Source organism: Phaethon lepturus, unplaced genomic scaffold (genome assembly GCF_000687285.1).
Source record: "Phaethon lepturus isolate BGI_N335 unplaced genomic scaffold, ASM68728v1 scaffold29312, whole genome shotgun sequence".
NCBI lineage: Eukaryota > Metazoa > Chordata > Aves > Phaethontiformes > Phaethontidae > Phaethon > Phaethon lepturus.
Window position 1 is genome coordinate 35,907 of NW_010524561.1, and position 18,162 is coordinate 54,068.

The following is an 18,162-nucleotide window of genomic DNA, read 5'->3' on the forward strand; positions in this document are numbered from 1 at the left end:
GTAAGGTTCTACATGACTATATAAAGGGTTAACTGAGGTTAGGTACACTTCTTCCCCTCAACTCAAAACGCAAAAATTGTAGGAGTGAACATTTACCTTCAGCCTGTATGTTAAAAAGGTAAAATTTGCATTTTGGTTAATAACAGGCTATGGGAGTAACAATACACTTCAATTAAAGGAGACTTAAGAATGGAGGAGAAAAACAAAATCATAAGAAGTGAAAATTCTAATGAAAATTCAATACAACAAGGAAATCTATCATACAAGACTAGCAGTACTATTTAGATGAATGAAAATATATTTTGATCACCTTAACTACCATGCAAACAAAACCCAATTTAATTTCATGTTTATGCTTTAATAAATGTTTTGTGACAGATTATGATTTTTTTAAACTACTAAGCACATCCTATAATATCATTAATAAAAATGTCAACACAATGCCATGAGAGTTGTAATGCATAGGTTTTTCCAGACTTTTTACATAAAAAAGTTCGCCTGTACATAGTTATACTGCAAACATATTTAGTTAACTGCTTTTAATAGTGTCTGTGGACTGTAAGATTTATATGGATATGTAAATCTTATATGTAAGATTTTATATGGATTTAAATAGTTGCAGACAAGAATGCGTAAGTACTGACATCTCGGTTTAAGACCAGGGCTGCATCAGGCGTGCTGTGTTGTAAACAAATTTCCCCAGGATTTTATTTTAAAATGCAGACTAATTTACTTTGTTCACCAGGTCTGACTCCATGGCAACGAGGAATTAGTTCCCAACCCCAGAAAATTTCATGCTTAATTAATGCACAATAAAACTAATACTTGTACATCTTGGTGATGATACATGAAATACGAAAACACCTCACTGCATAAAATAATCTGGGTTTTACGCCAGAGAAGAACTGAAAGAGTTCAGGTGCCAGAAAAAAACTGTTTTATTGCCAAAAGTGACTCCAGAGAAATGGAATCTTGTTTCTCAAGAGATCCCTTCACACGTGTGTATTCAGCCATGTCTGCTTCAGTTTAAGAACAAGAGCAGTCAGTGCTCCTTTTCACTCCTATCAATCCCTCTGGGCCAAGGTGAATGAGAGAGAGTGAACCAGATTCTAATTCTTGTGGCCCACAAACAGAAATATTTATTGTGTTTCATTCAGTTGTACAAATTTGTTTTCTCATTTAATCTTCATTACCTGTCATGATATGTGACAAACAAATAATCCCATTTCACTCTTCAAGATGATTTTGTAGAGTGAATGGTGAATAGTGACAAACAAATACTTATTCTTTTATAAATGAGCCCATTTAATATGGATTTTTTTTACAATAAACATGCCGTTTCCATAATCACTATTCAGAGTAGAACCACACATAGAAAACATTTTTAATTGTTGGGAAATCTCTACAGAATCCAATGAATTCTAAATACCTTTAATTACTTAAATCTGCAACTCTGCCAAGGGATTTGTGAAGGGAGGAAAAAAGCAGAAGAGTTTCTGTGGAGTATAGCAGAAATCAGTCATTCCTATTGGCATTCCTCCACCAGATCTTTAGTAAACAACACTCCCAGAGTCATGCAGGTTACTACTATGAGTAGTTAGTATACAGCTACACAAAGAGGTCATTTCATAAAATAAAGCTGTATTGGCTTTATACAGCCATTTTAGCAATATGCAAAATTTATTTGCAATTAGACAAAGACCACTCTCAATGGCAGAAGAAGTTACCTTCTAAGAGGGTAAGAATGAATAGAACTGCAAAACTAAAATTGAGTAATGAGTAATTCTCTATGACTTTCTGGATCACTTCAGAACTGAGGGGGTGGCACATGATTTTTGTCTACCTTTTTTAGCATCGGTCCCCGATCCAAAGCCTGCAGTGGTACTGGGTCGAAGTTCAGAGCTACTCTGAGGCGTTACATTGGCTTTGGCGTTATTGGCTTTTCCTTTTCTATCATTCTTTGAAGTGTCATTTGGTACATCAGCTATATCACTCTGAAAGAAACATTTACATCATAATAAATTAATTGTTCTTTTACCTGTAGTATAAACATTGGGGTATGGGAAATTTCTGAACTTGCTTACTTTAAACATAATTGAAAAAACTGCAACATACTTTCAAACAACACTATACTCAGTAAAGTATTTGTAACCTATTTTAAATGGCTACCTACTGAAATATGACTCCTTTCTCATTTCTTAAAATTTCTATTTCCAAGGGCTGCGTTAGTATGATCTGTGAAAAGTCAGTGAATGGTATTTCAGTACATATTAACTAACAGAAGTCAATATATTTCAGAGCAGGACAAAGAGGCTTATATTTGAAAACAAGAAATGATAAGGTAACATGCATCCATTGGAGAAGGACCAGTTTACTTTAAAAAAAGAACATAGCATGTTCTTTGGGCTGTGCTTGTTCATTAAGTTCTACTTACCGTTTCAATACCCATAGCTCTCATTTGGTCTGCTCTTTTTTCTGTGATAGACAAAAACTTCTTTGGATCTGATAAAGCATCTACAATATCTGTAAGAAAAAAATAATCAACTTTTTATGATCTTCTGAGGCATTTGGAAATTAATCTTTTACAAAAGCTCTGTTCTACCCGTTAGGAGCCATGGCTTGCAACAATAGTCCAACCTTCCATAGCGAACTTGGCGAGACTGAAATCGCTCATCACCACAGCACTCGAAGACACTAGGAATGTGAATCAGTTTATAATGTACCAAGGGAGTGGTATTAATCCAGGTAGCTTATGTAGGAAAAACACACTGACTCCATCAGACCGAAGTTATCCTAACTTACTCCCAGTTCATGACATTAGAATTTGAGACCAGAATGGGAGCTCCTGAGCCACAAAGCACTAGCAAATTTGTCTCTCTGTTATTTGAGGGGGTGTTGACTGACTTGGGACTGCAGGGAACTGTAGAAAACGCTGTTGTATTTCCCAGCCTAAACAGCAGTTTCAGATGGGTGGTTAAAGCAATAGGGGAACTCTGTTCTCACTCGCCTTTGTGATGCTCCATATCTGGAACATGACAGGCTGTGAAATGGCTTTTCTATGAAGCATAATGATCAATATTGAGTCTTGCATGTGACACAGTACCACCAGTGGTATCACAGCACTACGCAGCACTAGATACCGTATAGATTATTGAATTTGTTTTCCATATGCAGTGATAAATGTGCAAGCACAGGTTTAGAGGAAGACAAAGACGCATGAATCTTTACTCGCACATTGAATAACCCTTTTCCATGCTTAATTTCAACAGTCAAAGAATTCACCAATGGCAAAGGAGGCCCTCCACAGCAAGAAACGATTTTACAAATTCAACTGATTCAGTACCTGCAATAATAATGCATTCAGAAACCACAGCAGTCATCTGTTTTGATGATCCCTCTGAAACTTTATCTTCAGCATTATGGATAAAAGGGCCACTGGTCTCAGTTAATAAGCCTTCCTTGTCAGAGCAGTAACTTAAGAAAGGAAGTTTGAACGCTGCAGCCTGACTCATCATTCACTACAAAATATTGTCATTTAATTAACTCAGGTTTTTTTTCACGACTGTTAGGACGACCATGGACAGAGCTTCACTTGCAAGGAAGCTGTTCCTTTGCAGGATGCTGCAAAGCCCTATTTTTGGCTGCTTATGAGTAAGCGATAAATGTATCCTTGTATTCTAGATGGTCTCACTAGCATAACAGGCCATTATTTCTTCAGTGACAGTTCTCACACTCACGGTTTTCATCATCATTTGAATTTTGCCCACGTTTCATGTCATCTCTTCAGCTCTTACAATGATGCTAGAAAAAGAAGCTGGTCCACTGACCAGGTCTGTAAAAATATCCAACCCATCAAAAGCTTTGGGAAGAAACTTGATATCCTTCTTGTGCAAACTAGGGGCTGGACTGTATCATCTCCCTTCCAACCTAAGTTGTTCTACAAAATGTTCTTCTGAAGTCACCAGATGCACTTCTCAAGCAAGAAAAGCACAGACAGGGCTCCCATTCCAATAAAAGTTGTATTAAATACATAGCATTACCCTTAACAGCTCTGTTTATCTACACAAATAGGTTTTCCCCAATAACTGTTGTGACCCAACAATGTCTTCTGAAACTTACTGCATATACACAAAAACCATGCAGAATTTATTTTCAACCTTAAGAATGCCCTTGTAGCTCAGGACTGACTGTTTCCCTTTTCCCTAAGTTAGTAAGCATGTCTTTTTGCCCTTGGCAGTCACTCCTTAATGAAAATCCAGGACTATCCTACTAATATGATGTGTCATTTGAAAATGGAACTTGATTATCACGAGCTTCAAGGTAAAACCAACTAACATGTTTGGGAGAGCGAGACCTTTGTAAATTGTATTACTAACCGCACAAAGCACATCACCAAAGGCTCAGCATTTCTACAAGGGGGATGTGACTCATCACTGCTTCTCACATTATCATTTGTCCGCTGCTTACGTTCTTCTTTCTCCCCTGTGAGGTAAGGTGGGGGTGGGGAATAGCATTTTATAGAAGAATCGCAATTAAATATAAAACTAGGAAGATCACTGGAAAAGTACATTACAGAGGACATTAACTGCTAACCTAAGTAGCCATGCTTACTTTCAAACAGAATTCTATTATAGAAGCTTCTCTTTGGAGAAAGCTACTTCTATTTGTATTAATTTGTGCCAGTATTGTGTTTTACAGAGTAAAACTGATGCAAATAAACCACAAGAAATTACTAAGTTACATGAAAAATAAAATTATGCTTCTTTTAAAGCCTACACTGCATTACCCATTCTAGTTATTATTCAGTGCAAGTTTTTAAATCTTACTCATACAGGTTAAAAAATAAAGAAATAAAAAAGTAGGCAGCTATTGAATTGAGCTATACCCTCCTACGGGTTTGCTAAAACAACTATGGAGATCCTAATGATAGCTCATAAAACAATGAGAGGTTCACTGCAGATGATAAGCAATTAAAAAACACATGCCAACTGAATACTAATGACTCCACCTGAGTGTCAAAAATTACTTCCCAGTTGTTCATCATGCTGTTGTTCTACATCAATGAGAAAAATACAGGAGACACATCAAGACTTATCTAGGAAGGGAGAGGAGAACTAATCATTGAACTCATTTAGTTCATATTAATATGGAGTCTGTTTTTCCCAACACTGACAGTAAGCTATGACAACTAGTTCTCTCATTCTACTAGCATTTTACCATTACTTAGCGGTAGTAATGTTTTTCTATGTCCTCACCTCTACCAGAAAAAAACAACTGTACCAATGCTGACAATGTAGTACATCAACCAGTACTGAACTGCACACAATTTGCAAAGTCTAAACTGGTGTTCAAATTCTCTTTGAAAAACAAGTGTTTCAATTCTGAATTTGTATAATACAGTTTGAAAAAGACAATTAAAAATATTTTCTCCCTATGTGACCAGCACACTCAGCAGCTTGAGCCACATCAAACTCTGCTAAGTTTAAATTCTGCTCTTAGAATGATACTCTGGTGTATCATTGAGAAAAACAACAGTCCCAAATCAGAAGTATGTCCCTAGTTTAGAAAATATTTTAACTGAGTCATTCACTGTCAAAAGCTTAAGTTCAGGAAAGAATTAAAGCACATGCTTAAATGCGTCTCTTAGATTCACAGTTCAGTTACTGCCTCGAGAATCTAAAGCTTAAGCAGAAGCTTACATTTGTCTTGAGACAAAGTCCCTTAAGTTAAATACTGTAGATGAAACATAAAGGCATGCTCCAAGACCTGTGGCAAAACTCCAGCTGACTTGCCAGCAACCAGGATTTCATGTATGAACACCACAAACACGTCTGTACATGCTTAACTTTTTCCATGAAATATTGTTGCTGAAATCTAGGCATGTTCATTTTTTTAAAGCCTGGATAAATACCAGCAAGCAGAGTCTTGAAAATACATTATCTAATATATTTAAGTGAGTCTTTTCTTTCTCCAGTTTGTATTATGGAAATTACGGTCAGAGAAGTGGTAGTAATTCTTTGCATAGACATCAGGTTTGAAATAATTTACACAAAAAGCAAAACATCATTTTTATCAATAAAGTTTCACCAATCAACTCTAAGGTAAACTTCATTTTGCTGCAGAGTCAGAGCACTAACGTTTAACGCAATTTCTATTTTAGAGTTTTAAATGGTTTACATATTGTCTAATGTACAAGTGGATTACATCTGCAGTGAAGAAAACATTTCCCAGAGGTATACTCTCAGGGTGAACTTACACATTACACTGGTTTAAGTGTTGTAATGATTATTCTCAGCTGTTTGTTCCTATCCATATGTGGCAATGTGCCACCACTCGGTATAAATGACCATGGCCCTGCCAACCTGATCATGGAAATGGCTCACATTGAAAAGAACTTCCCCGAAACACCAAAAATATTTAAAATACAACAAAACCATGTAAAATTGGGAGAGAAAAATGCAGAGAGGTTTTGGATGCTAAATTCTTTCACATTTTTAACAATACGGCAACATTCTCAAGCACACAAAAGTCATTTGGTTTGAAAAAACACGTCTAGATTCTGCATCAATTGTTTATACCTATAAGCCAAACAATACAGCTAAAATACATGATAAACTTACAAATATTTATGTCAGAAAAAAAGTAATTTAAAAAAAAAAATCAAAGGAAGAATCTTCCTAAAAGGTCAACAGAGAAAATCAAATTGAGCCAACTCTAGTATCAGCTTCTTTTCCATACTATTTTTTCACTTAACAGATACATGTCATTAACACTGAGGCAGGCACTTAGTCTGAAAGCTGATTTCTTAACTGAACATGCAGGGTTTCTAAGGAGTTAAAATACTTAATCTTTAAAATCCTCCAGCATTGTGTGTCTGCTTCTGGCTGGCATACTGACATCACAGTATTTCAGTACTTCCACACCAACACTTAAGATCTACAGCGCACTGAGATACAAGTTTATCTCACCTCCGAAACCATCAGGCACATATGTTTTAAGCACAATGTTGCAGAAAACCGTTGGAAGAGAGAGTGGTTTGTTGCCCTCATTCCGAAGGGAAATGTGTCTGTAACCTGCTTGCAGACCATCCAGAGGCAGGATCCTCTGACCAATCAACTTATTATTGTCATCATACACTGCTATTCTCAGGACAGCAAGATCAGGGAGAATAACCTGGGGAGCCATAAAAGGAAGAAATTCAGTGACTCTAATACAGTAGCACCCTCCCCACCTCCCATGTTTGAACCATTCACTTTGAATGTCAGAAACAGACTATCATCACTTTAAGACAATGTCAATCCCTGCAAACTGCACACTTTAAGATTAATCTTTCCTAGAATAGCTTTTTTTCACCCTAAATGGGTAGATTTCAGAATATGCAAATCCTGCAGCTTACAGTTATACTAGCTAAACATTCTGCATATTTTTTTCGTTACTGAAGACTGGTGACATCGATAAGAAGGCAGGTAATTACTACATGGGAAATGACAGATACAATGGCAATCAAAGGGTAGATAGTGCTGAATCGGGAGAAATTATGATAGAAAGATGGGATTTGGGATGTATCCAAAAGGGCAATGAAGAATGGAAAGAGCGCAAGCGCAAGTTGATGGGGATGTATGCTGAACTATGGGTTCTGTGAAGGGGAGAAGTAGGCAGAGGAGGGCAGGACAGGGTGACAGACCTGCTGAAATGGTGTGCTGTCAGCAGAATTGTGCGCACTGTACTCATGACATGAAGGGTACAAGGTATGCATGGTGGGTGGGGATGCTGCCAGCTATCTGCATCTGTCAGCCCCCATCTGGACTGACCGAAACAGGAACAAAAAAAGTCCCCTGCCTTCCCTGGAACAAAGGTGCTGCCTCTGTGCACGGAACAGACAGCCTAACCAAGAGGCGCACCCTCTCTGCCAGCTCAGAAAAGTCTTCCCACTCCTTCTCTAACTGGCTCTATTCGTTGATGCTTACAAGACAAAAAGAAAGACCTAAGTAAAACTGCATCTACTATCTCCCTTAGACTTTCTCCCTGCCACTTTCATTTTCAGTCTTAGAGGGCACAAAATAAAGTATGCTTTTGGTCCTAGCACAGGTTAGCACTCACACCATCCTCCCCCTTACACAACAGAGTGACAACACGAAACTTGGGTTAGAATGACTGAAGCTTTAACTAAAATAAAAACAAGAAAACGTGACAGAAGAACAATCAAACACATTACCTGAGAGCAACTGTGTAAGATTAGGCATCAGCTTGAGGAGGACACTGTAACCCAAATAAGTCGGGTAAAATCTCTCCTCTACAGGCCACAGATCAGGACATCTTTCATTACATGATGGGCTCAGATACAGATTTGCTAGGGAGCAGGAGTGGGGACTAAGAATGTTATCGTTCCCTCTCCATTAATTTGTTCTGTGGCAGAACATTAATTGTGACAGACACTTTGACCCTCACGACATTTTAGGACTGTACACCCCACGTCTTCATTTCCTCCAACAAAAGGAATTGTTCCTGCTGTGTTATGTCACTCATCTGCTTGGTCACCATTATACGTCTTGATTACAATGCTAAGCTTGATATGATAAGGGCCTGAGATGAAGAAAAATAATCTCTTGGTTGACTTACAGTATGAGTTATTCAAGCGAATGTGTGACCATGTAATTGTTCATTGCAGAATAGAGCAGAAAGTCTGAGGAACAGTGGCATTAGCCACTGTACCCATGCCACGATACACAGGTACTCCCCTTTTAGACTGAAGCTGTGTGCACCCTGTAGTTTATGGCCCTTTTGATTTCAGAAATCAGAAAGCAGCAGATACTGGCCATATGGCCAGCAAGCCATGAGCAGCATGATTGCCTGTCATAGTATCTAAGCATCTTCCCTGTGCCTCCTCACATACAGAGAAAAGACCTTGAAGTCACATTCATTCCAGAATATATTTGAGTCCAGAAAAACCTCTTGCATTAACTACGTTTCTATTAAAAACTAGTTATACTGTTAAAAAAGCAGATTATGTGTGTAATATACTCAAGTGTGAAGTGTGTTATCACCACTTGGCAAAGCCTGTCACTTTGGAATAAAAGAGCAACAATTTTGCATGACAACAAAACAGGTGTAAGCAAAACGGATGTTATCAAAGACAGCACTGCTAACACATGTAGTCTGGATGAAACTCCAGTCGACAGGAAAAAAAGTAAAAATAAAAATATGTATATATATGTGTGTGTATCATATATATAGAAAGACTGAGAGATAAAAAATGAACACAGATGACTGATCTCTCTTTAAATCCCCCATACCGAGAAAAAAAGGTTTGTTTTTCTTTTGTTATTAAAAAAAAAAGAAAAAGGTACATGATACACATGGACTACTGAAGGAGGGAGCTGGCAACACGTCTGAGGAACACAGCACCCTTCCAACTTTTCCATGTAATAACATTGACCTTAGCTTTGGATGCAGCATCTCACCTGCCCTCTGGGCTGAAGGAACAGTGCAAGATAGCAGCCACTGCCAGGGCAGGGAAGAAATCTCCAAGGAATGATGGTGTCCACCAGCGGGGGCTCATTCTGAGCAGACTGCATACCTTGAACACAGGCATGGCCACGGAGGAGGTGGCTACCTCCAAGTGGGAGGAGGACGCAAAGGGGAGGGAAAAGCCAAACAGAAACAAAAAAAAAAATCATGTGACAGCTACCGAGGTTATCCATTAGAAAAATAAAACAAAGCAAAAGAAATTAAAAAACAAACAAACAACCTCTTGAAAGCTTATTTTAGCTTTAGATTGTTCACTGTAGTAAACAGGAACCCTACAAACCCTTTTTCATGGGAGCAGTATTTATTCATGTGAGCAGTCAGACTGAAGCAGGGAGGAGTGGCTCAAGTGAGCAAGGATGCTCATGTGCAAAAGGGCTGGCAACCACAAACTGTGGCTTCCAAATATCCTACCTTTCGAAATACGAATGATTCTTCATTGTAAACAGGGTTCAGACCATTGTTCATCACCATGCGTGTTCGAAATTCTTTACGTATGGTGTCCGTCGGTAAACCATACATATCCACTTCTACATACGTACCGATTTTTTTATCTGACAAGAACTGACCAGATATTACCTGCAACATAATAACAGAGCAGTAAGGAAAAGCAATACAAAGTACACAGCATTTTATGAATACTGGAAATACTGGTATTTTTTTATTGACAGCAGTCTGAAAAATGCTTTATACAGAACAGATATATTTATTTCATCATATGAAAATGGTATATTTAGTGCTAAAATTGCAATCCTTTAGAAAAGCTTTTGTGATAAGACCTTAAATATATCCTTAATTTGAAATGATTGTGCTCATTGTGCTATGGTATTAAGAGTTGTAAGTCGGTCAGCCTAATTAGCTGATGTGTTCACTGTATTACTGAAAAACACTGAATCAAACAACCAGATTTGGCACTGCTATTTGCAACTTTACAATTTCTGTCTGGAACCACTGTCATCTATTATATGTCCTGACTACAAAAAGGTGAAAGGAAGCTATTGCTCTGCTTTCACTTAGGTAAAGGTTTTAAACTAATTAGATGGCAGTCTATTTATTATGTGTCTGGGAAGTGTAGGATGCTTGAAAAGCCAACAAACAAAAAACCCACACGACTCCTGTATATTGTTATGTACATGAAGATTTGTTGCAATCTTACTCCAAGTCAAGATTAATCTAGCCACAGTAGGTGACTACTCCAGGGAAATTTTTTTTTCTATCAAGACGATCTACTACTTAAAAATACAGATAATGTTTTCATTACTACGATCAAGGAGGGAAGAAAAAAATTGAAACATGATTTCATGGACCTAAGTTAATTTTGAGTCTTTTTCTTTTAATGATCTAATATTCTACACCAAGGAACACGCTGGATAACAAATCTGAAAAGTTATGTTGCTGAGGGGTAGCATCACCAGCTTTGGTCCACTCTTTTATAACAGCATTTATCCGGAATTTTATACTAGTTTTAGTCACACAAGAGGAGCAGGTGGCAAAATATGTGATCTAAGAACTCTCCTCTAGTGATACTTATGTTTTCACCACCAGACCCTACTTCCTTTTTGGAGGGATTGTACCGTCATTAACATTATAGAAAAACAACGTTAATGAACAGGTTTTGTTCTTCTGGAGGTACAAATAAAACTTAGTTAAGTGTCTACAATGCACAATGAACCCTTGGTCGGATAGAGTTTGAAATTTCCATGCTGTACATAGAAAGTGATAGTTCAAAGCTTGTCTTTTGTTAAGCTGCACATAGGGTATCTGAGCAAAGAGAATAGACTGCCAAGTCACAAAACAGGTTTTACAGTTGTCAGTCTCCTTCCAAAACGTGATAGCTAACCATGCTTTGGAACTACAACAGATGTTTTATGGACTTTGTTACTGATAGATAACTCCAAAGTAAGGACCTCCATCACAAGAACAATTTTTCTTTACTTATTTTGAAAATAACCTGTCCATGTGTGCCCATATTCCTCCTTGCTCTAAGGTTGTTTGTATAATTTCATACTGTCTGCAGAAATGAACTTCACTCATTCATTCATTCGTGAGGCGGATATAATTCAAAAAGAGCACAAAGGGGTTTAAAATTCAGTGATAACATATAATAACAAACCATTTCTAATTCTATCATGTTCCACTAAGATCAAGTAAACACAGAAGTCTTAGCCAGCAATAAAAAAACCCAATGGAAACAATTTGAAGAAATCCACACAATCCAAACTCATTTTCTGTAGATATGCTATTTCTGTTGCCATTTAAACGTGATTTTGGAGGTGATAACAGAAGTTTCTCTATTGCAGTTTTACCTGTACAGAACATGTTGCAGCAATTACACCATCTACAGGAGTTTCAGAGAAAGGGTCAAACGTTCGATCTGGTCGTCGCATGAAATCTGGTTTAAGTAGATACCTTATTTCAAGAAAAAGAAGAAGAAAATTAATCTTGTGTGAAAATTAAAATTGTACTAAATACAAATGAAATGGATGTTCTAGCTTTAAACAATGAACTCTCCTAAAGCATTGTAAAATACAGACTATCGTTCTAGCTGCAAGTATCAGGTAATAAAAGGAAATATGGTTGTCTACAATACAGATAAATGTTAATCTTGATTTTGAATTATCAGCTACTGAGAGGTGACATCAACCCTGGATTTCAAGCTGAGAATAAAGGTAATATAATCAAGGACATTTCAAAATAATTTACTAACACATTTTAAAAACACAGTGAGTTATCATATAATAAATAGTAGATGCTTCTGTTTGTTTTAATTCTTTAACACTTTGGAAAAATACAGAGGGTTTATTCAATTTTATTTTTTTAAATGACTCCATAGAGTCAAGACTCATACTTGAAGCTAATTTTTTCATCTCTGTTCTAAAACCTTGGGGGAAACAGCTGATAATGTCAGTGCTGACAGATTGTTAATTATAGTAGCATGAAAGGTACTACCGTAATAAGACTTACAATACATCCCTGAGGACTATACATTGGATCAACATATCAATGAAGCTGATGCGTGCTTTGATGAATCAAAACCCAAGGATTCTGCCATCAAAATGAAATAGCAGCTGATCACAGAAATGCTGCGCTACACATGACAGGTGTTCTCCTCCACTGATGGAAGAAAACGTGTAACTGGAGTCATCTTGCTAATTCTGCAGCCCCGACAGACAACAGCTGCTACAAGATTTTTTTTATCCACCCATAGTCCCCCTAGTGAATCACTAGTACACAATGGTATAAAGGCCTAGATAGAATTCAGAATTAAAAAATGCTGGAAAAATTCCAATGGAAAGAATATCAATGTTTTCTCCCACTTTTTTATAACGCTGCTTAGGAAAGTTAATATTCCTCATTTTTCTTACACTATAAATGTGTGTGATTTCATAATATATTATTAATTTGAAGTAGGTTATTGGAAGAAGGGAACTATCAGAACCACCCTTAGCCTCTGCTTCAGGCCTGCTGAAATAAAACATGCTGAAGCTAGAGTGACCCCATCTTGTTGTACCAGCATGAAAACTGTAAATCAGAGAAAAAGGAGTACAGACAGAAGGAAATGTAATTTTTTATTTTCATTGCCTTGTGTGTTTTCTGTGACTGAAACAGCGCCACATTTATAATGCATATCAAAATATTACCACTATTACTGTAATACCAGAATATTGACATAAGAATCAAGTAATTCAGTTTATAATGATGCCTGTCCTTTAGAGAATTTGGCAAGAGTGAATACGTGCTCTTTTACTAGGCTTGTGGGTCAAACAAGAACAGAATCATACTCTACCATAAAAAAAGCTTTGTTTTTCTTATAATTCTGTTATTCTGACTGAAATTACTAGAGACTGCACCTTAGTCAAACCCAACAGCCTCTATCTGGAGAGTTTACAACTGAAATGAGGTTTAGATTAGCTATTAGGAAAAATTTCTTTACGGAGAGAGTGGTCAAGCATTGGAACAGGCTGCCCAGGGCGTGGTGGAGTCACCATCAATGGAAGTGTTCAAAAAACATGTGGACGTGGCACTTTGGGACATAGTTTAGTGGGCATGGTGGTGTTGGGTTAATGGTTGGACTTGATGATCCTGAAGGTCTTTTTAAACCTTAATGATTCTGTGATTCTGTGAAATAAAGGCATGGAGTGGCAAAGCACTATGTTGCCCATTCTACAGATGAGGTACTTTACCAAGCTTCATCTACTCATATTTTCTTTCTGAATAAGATTTGCATTAGTAAAGAGTTGTTTCTTCCCAGGATGAGTTTGCAGATTTTAATGCATTTCTGGACTGTCATTTCCTATAATTCAAACTTCTTTTTCCTAATGTTAATGATTAAAGTATAAACTCAACATTTGAGAAAAATCTATTAACATCACTTGAGCATCCTTTTTTTATGCAAAAGTCATGAGCAAGAACTTAGCGAGATGAAACACTTCAGTATTCTCTGTGAAATCTGCTCTCCAACTAAAGTACACAGGTTAAAAAAGTGTTTCCCATGTATTAAGACTCAACCTGTCCATGTAAATATCACAGTTCTGTGAACTGTGCAATGAATCTCCATTCTGAGGCATATTTTCAATGAAAGATCGAGAACAGAAGCTGAAGATATATTTAAATAACTGTGTATGGTATTCATGATCTTCTTCATAATTTGCACACAAAGTCTATTCTATCTCATCTTTAAAAACTGGGCATAATTAAGAAGCATATACATCAGAATACCTCCTTACAGGGGATAATTCTTCCTGAATTCTGCTAATTTCTACTATTCACCTAGCATCCAATTTTTTTTTGGAACACATAATTAATAGTGACAAAATTTTATTAAAACCATAGTAAATGACTCTGATACACAGTGACAAGTTTAAATCATATCACTCACCCACATGATCCATTATATTCAAATTTTCCTTGATTCAACTGCATTGCTAAATCTGTCATGAGAGAAAAAAATTACTATCTTTCCTTCTAAATAATGCAGATGATGAACCCTTTTCAGAAAAGAAAATAAGCATGTTTTTCCAGAATAATCAGTTTAAATGAAAATTAAATGTAATGCATATAAAACACACATCTAAGAACTAAAATGAAGCAACAGGGAAACTTCAGATTTCTTCACAGTAGTAACAACTTTATGAACCAAGCTGAAGTCTACACTGTGCTCAGAAAACAGTCTCTTCCTGAATTAAAACACACCCGGTGGGCAGAGAAGCATCAGACTGTGGTCATGTTAAGCACCTGGGATGGGATTTCCATCATCTAACTTTTGGTATCTACAGTATAGATGTCTCCATTTCTGCTAGTAATCTAAAATCACTTTGAATAAGGTACTTTAATGGTGCAATTACCCTCAGTCTAAGGCAGATATATAATAGATCCTAGATGAAACATCCTAGAAGTATGTATTTCTCTACAATGACCATAGACAACTACCTCCAACGAAGCTATCTGTATCCTGATGTCTTAAAGAAGGCAAGATGAATATCACACTGGTTTTCTATAGACTTAATTGAATAAAATACCAACCCCACCCGCAAAAGATCACAGCAGCATTGCTTAGTTTCAACATTTAAAGCATCTGAGTTTTATGCAATGCATTATTACAGTACTTGTATATAAAGATACACAGTTAACATACAACCAACCCTCTCCCAAACTTTGTAAAAAATAGTATGTTTTCCTGCAGGTTTCCAATTGCACTAGAATACAATATCCTTGTTTAGCGAGAACACAGGTATTCTCTTGCCCAATGGACTCTGCCTTCAATAGGGAACAAAATCTTTGCTGCATGTTCTCTGTTACACAAAATACAAGATTCTCATATGCTCGTATCAGTTATTATTTGCTTTACTGGGCAGCCTTAACTTGTATTTTGTCAATTATTCTTCAGCCTGACAGTACAGTTGGATCATAGAAGACTAATACAGGAAAGTTGCTCACTTCCAATTACACAATTACCACTCTTTATTTCGCAATATAAAGGGGTTCAGCATGACACGCAGTAGGCAGAAGCAATGTTGGGAGCAGAGTGAAGCTTGCATATCTGCTCCAACCTCCATATCGTGTCCAGTGGAATGCTTTACAAGCAGTGTATTCCAGTACAGCTTTTTATTGCTTCCTCAGCTAGTGAAATCAGTGCAAAGCTTTGCAGGACAGAACTCAGGGCATGGTCATTAGGAGTGCCTGCAGTACCAAAGACACCATTCAGGGTGGGGGGAAGCAAGCACAAAAGCACTATCACAGTTAGAAAAAGAAAATGGAAAAACTGGTCTGTTACATTTATGACTGAAGACATTCCTACATTAATTAAAACAAACAAACAAACAAAACAACAAAACCCCCTACCCTGTTAGTTACACTCACACCTTCACTGAACAGGAACAATACATCTCCTCTCAGTTTATGCTGTGTAGAGGCATTTACATTCCCTGGCATCATTCTCTCAGCTGGGATCTCAGACCCCATTCTCTGATGCTGACTCTTTAACATCTCACAATAACTGGTCTAGAAATGCATTTGGCACACAGTCATTACTTTCTACCATCTTAATTTGTACACTCCTTCATCTTTACTTTGCAGACATGCACCCAACTGTGCCAAAGCTGTGTTTTGTGAAAACAGTGATTTCCCTATAATTAATACTTTTTATTAATAAAACATTTATGTGAGAAGTTACAGTACTCTATTATTTTTCCATGAAAGGGGACTGAATTTTCCTTCCATCTATGGCTTCTTTATTGCTCCTTGTCTTACGCTTCCATAATTCCACCACACTGTATTATTTAGCCATATGTCTGTTTCCTCAGAAAATGCTGGAAGCAAATCCATGGCATCTGTTTGAGAGTTACTGCCCAAGCCATTCTTTAGGATTGAGGTTCACTGGTCGGTGCTGCCTACCTGGGGTCTGATAGTTCAGTGAGACCATCTGGCAGCCAGCGTTCCAGAAAATTTGAGGCATGTAATTACTGGAATCCACGCGGCCTCCCTTTGGGTATATCCGACTCATTTGTCGTTTATTATAACTGTATAATTCATCAAGGAAAATTAAATAAAAATATCATAGAAGTGTATGGTCATATCGCAGTATCTCCAATATTTATTACATTAATCTTACTATTTCTCATCCTATGAGCTACGTTCCCTTATCCTTTATAGACGTGGAACGCTATAAATCTAGAAAGGTACATTTGTCGTTTATCTGTAGCATTAGTAGAGAAGTGGTATGACAAGGTGAAAGGATACTTCACAAACTCAATGGCATGGGTCTTTAAATACCCCAGTCCAACTGATTCATTGAAGGAGGACATATTATGATGAATATTACGTTCTAGAAAGAAAAGAGAAGACATTTAAAACCACTTCTGTAATGACAAATTGAAATTCAAAATCATGCACTATACATAATAGCAGGATGTAGCAAATTCTGGTCTGTTTCCCCATTATCTGTCACTCATAGAATCAAATTATACTGAAGAGAAATTTCATAATATTTCTGACTTGCCTTTTTCTTTAACTTCCTGGGAAATCAACAAAACTTTCATTTTTGTTTCAGACAAAACTGTTATTCAGAGCATGTGTTTTGTGGCTAGATAAGGCAAGACAACATGATAAATGGTCTAGTGTGCACTATGAAAGCATCAGCTAACTGCTGACCACTGTGACAATCATGGTCACCTTATTTTATGGAAAGATGAACTAAAAAAAGCACTTTAGTTGGAAAGGCCTATAGAATATAATCAACCTCGACAGCTTCAGATTCTCCCAGTAATTTAGTGACTCCGTGTGGATGACCAACGGAATAACATGCTAACTTTACATTCAAGGTTACTGAGATTTGAAAATATACTGATGACGGTCATTGAACTACGAAAGTCTTACGCAATTTCTAAACTCAGGAATGCAGAGATTAAAAAACTACCTAGAATAAGCAGACAAATACTTTTATTTCATTCAACCTTTTATGTTACCTTCTGCTACATCGAAACCTTGAAATTTTACAGGCTGAGCATAGTTGACCATTGTTGATAAATATGGATGTATATTGGTTGTGGCACCTACATATTTGTAAGATGCCATCCATGCTTGTTCGTCTTCAACAGTTACTAAACCCTGCAAACACATTAAAAAGAATAATCACTATTTGTGTGCACAAACACTATTGTTGGAATTTTCAAATGTGATACAAAATTATACCCAAATCTGCAGAAAGTTAAAGAAAGTGCAAATTAATGTGAGAAAAGTGGAAATTTCATGTCACAAATTAATATTTGTTTTCTTACTGATAGAGGTACGAAACACTCCAAATGCTGCAGAATGCATGCAAGAAGATTGATGATAGCAAAGCTCCTAAGCAGTGGGTAAATATTACATGATGTTAGTAGGATAACTTTGGGATAAAAGATAAATATTACAACAATGGTGGGAGATAATGATCTATCTTTGTCAAATAAATGCCTAAGAATTGTGATATCATATACATTTTCCCACAGCAACTGTAGTGGGGTACTGCATACTTGATACAGAGTAGAACTTCCTCAACATCAAAACACAAATAGGTTCAATTACTAATCTTTACAAATAAAAGCAGACCAAAATATAGGGATTACAACCTTCGTTGGACAAACAGATGTCACGAGACCA

At 36.9% G+C, this 18,162-nt stretch overlaps 1 protein-coding gene across 4 annotated transcripts in view; it reads right to left on the reverse strand.

Moving 5' to 3' along the window:
• Window positions 1-18,162, reverse strand: part of PLCB4 (phospholipase C, beta 4) — a 93,830-nt gene that overhangs the window by 32,249 nt on the left and 43,419 nt on the right. For all 4 annotated transcript variants that reach the window (XM_010282495.1, XM_010282494.1, XM_010282497.1 and 1 more), the window contains 9 exons: window positions 17,490-17,631; window positions 16,765-16,849; window positions 16,420-16,544; window positions 14,405-14,456; window positions 11,832-11,934; window positions 9,940-10,104; window positions 6,969-7,173; window positions 2,435-2,523; window positions 1,844-1,994 (listed from right to left, as the gene is read on the reverse strand). In XM_010282495.1, coding sequence (XP_010280797.1) covers window positions 1,844-1,994; window positions 2,435-2,523; window positions 6,969-7,173; window positions 9,940-10,104; window positions 11,832-11,934; window positions 14,405-14,456; window positions 16,420-16,544; window positions 16,765-16,849; window positions 17,490-17,631 — 1,117 coding nt within the window. The remainder of the gene's footprint in view (window positions 1-1,843; window positions 1,995-2,434; window positions 2,524-6,968; window positions 7,174-9,939; window positions 10,105-11,831; window positions 11,935-14,404; window positions 14,457-16,419; window positions 16,545-16,764; window positions 16,850-17,489; window positions 17,632-18,162) is intronic.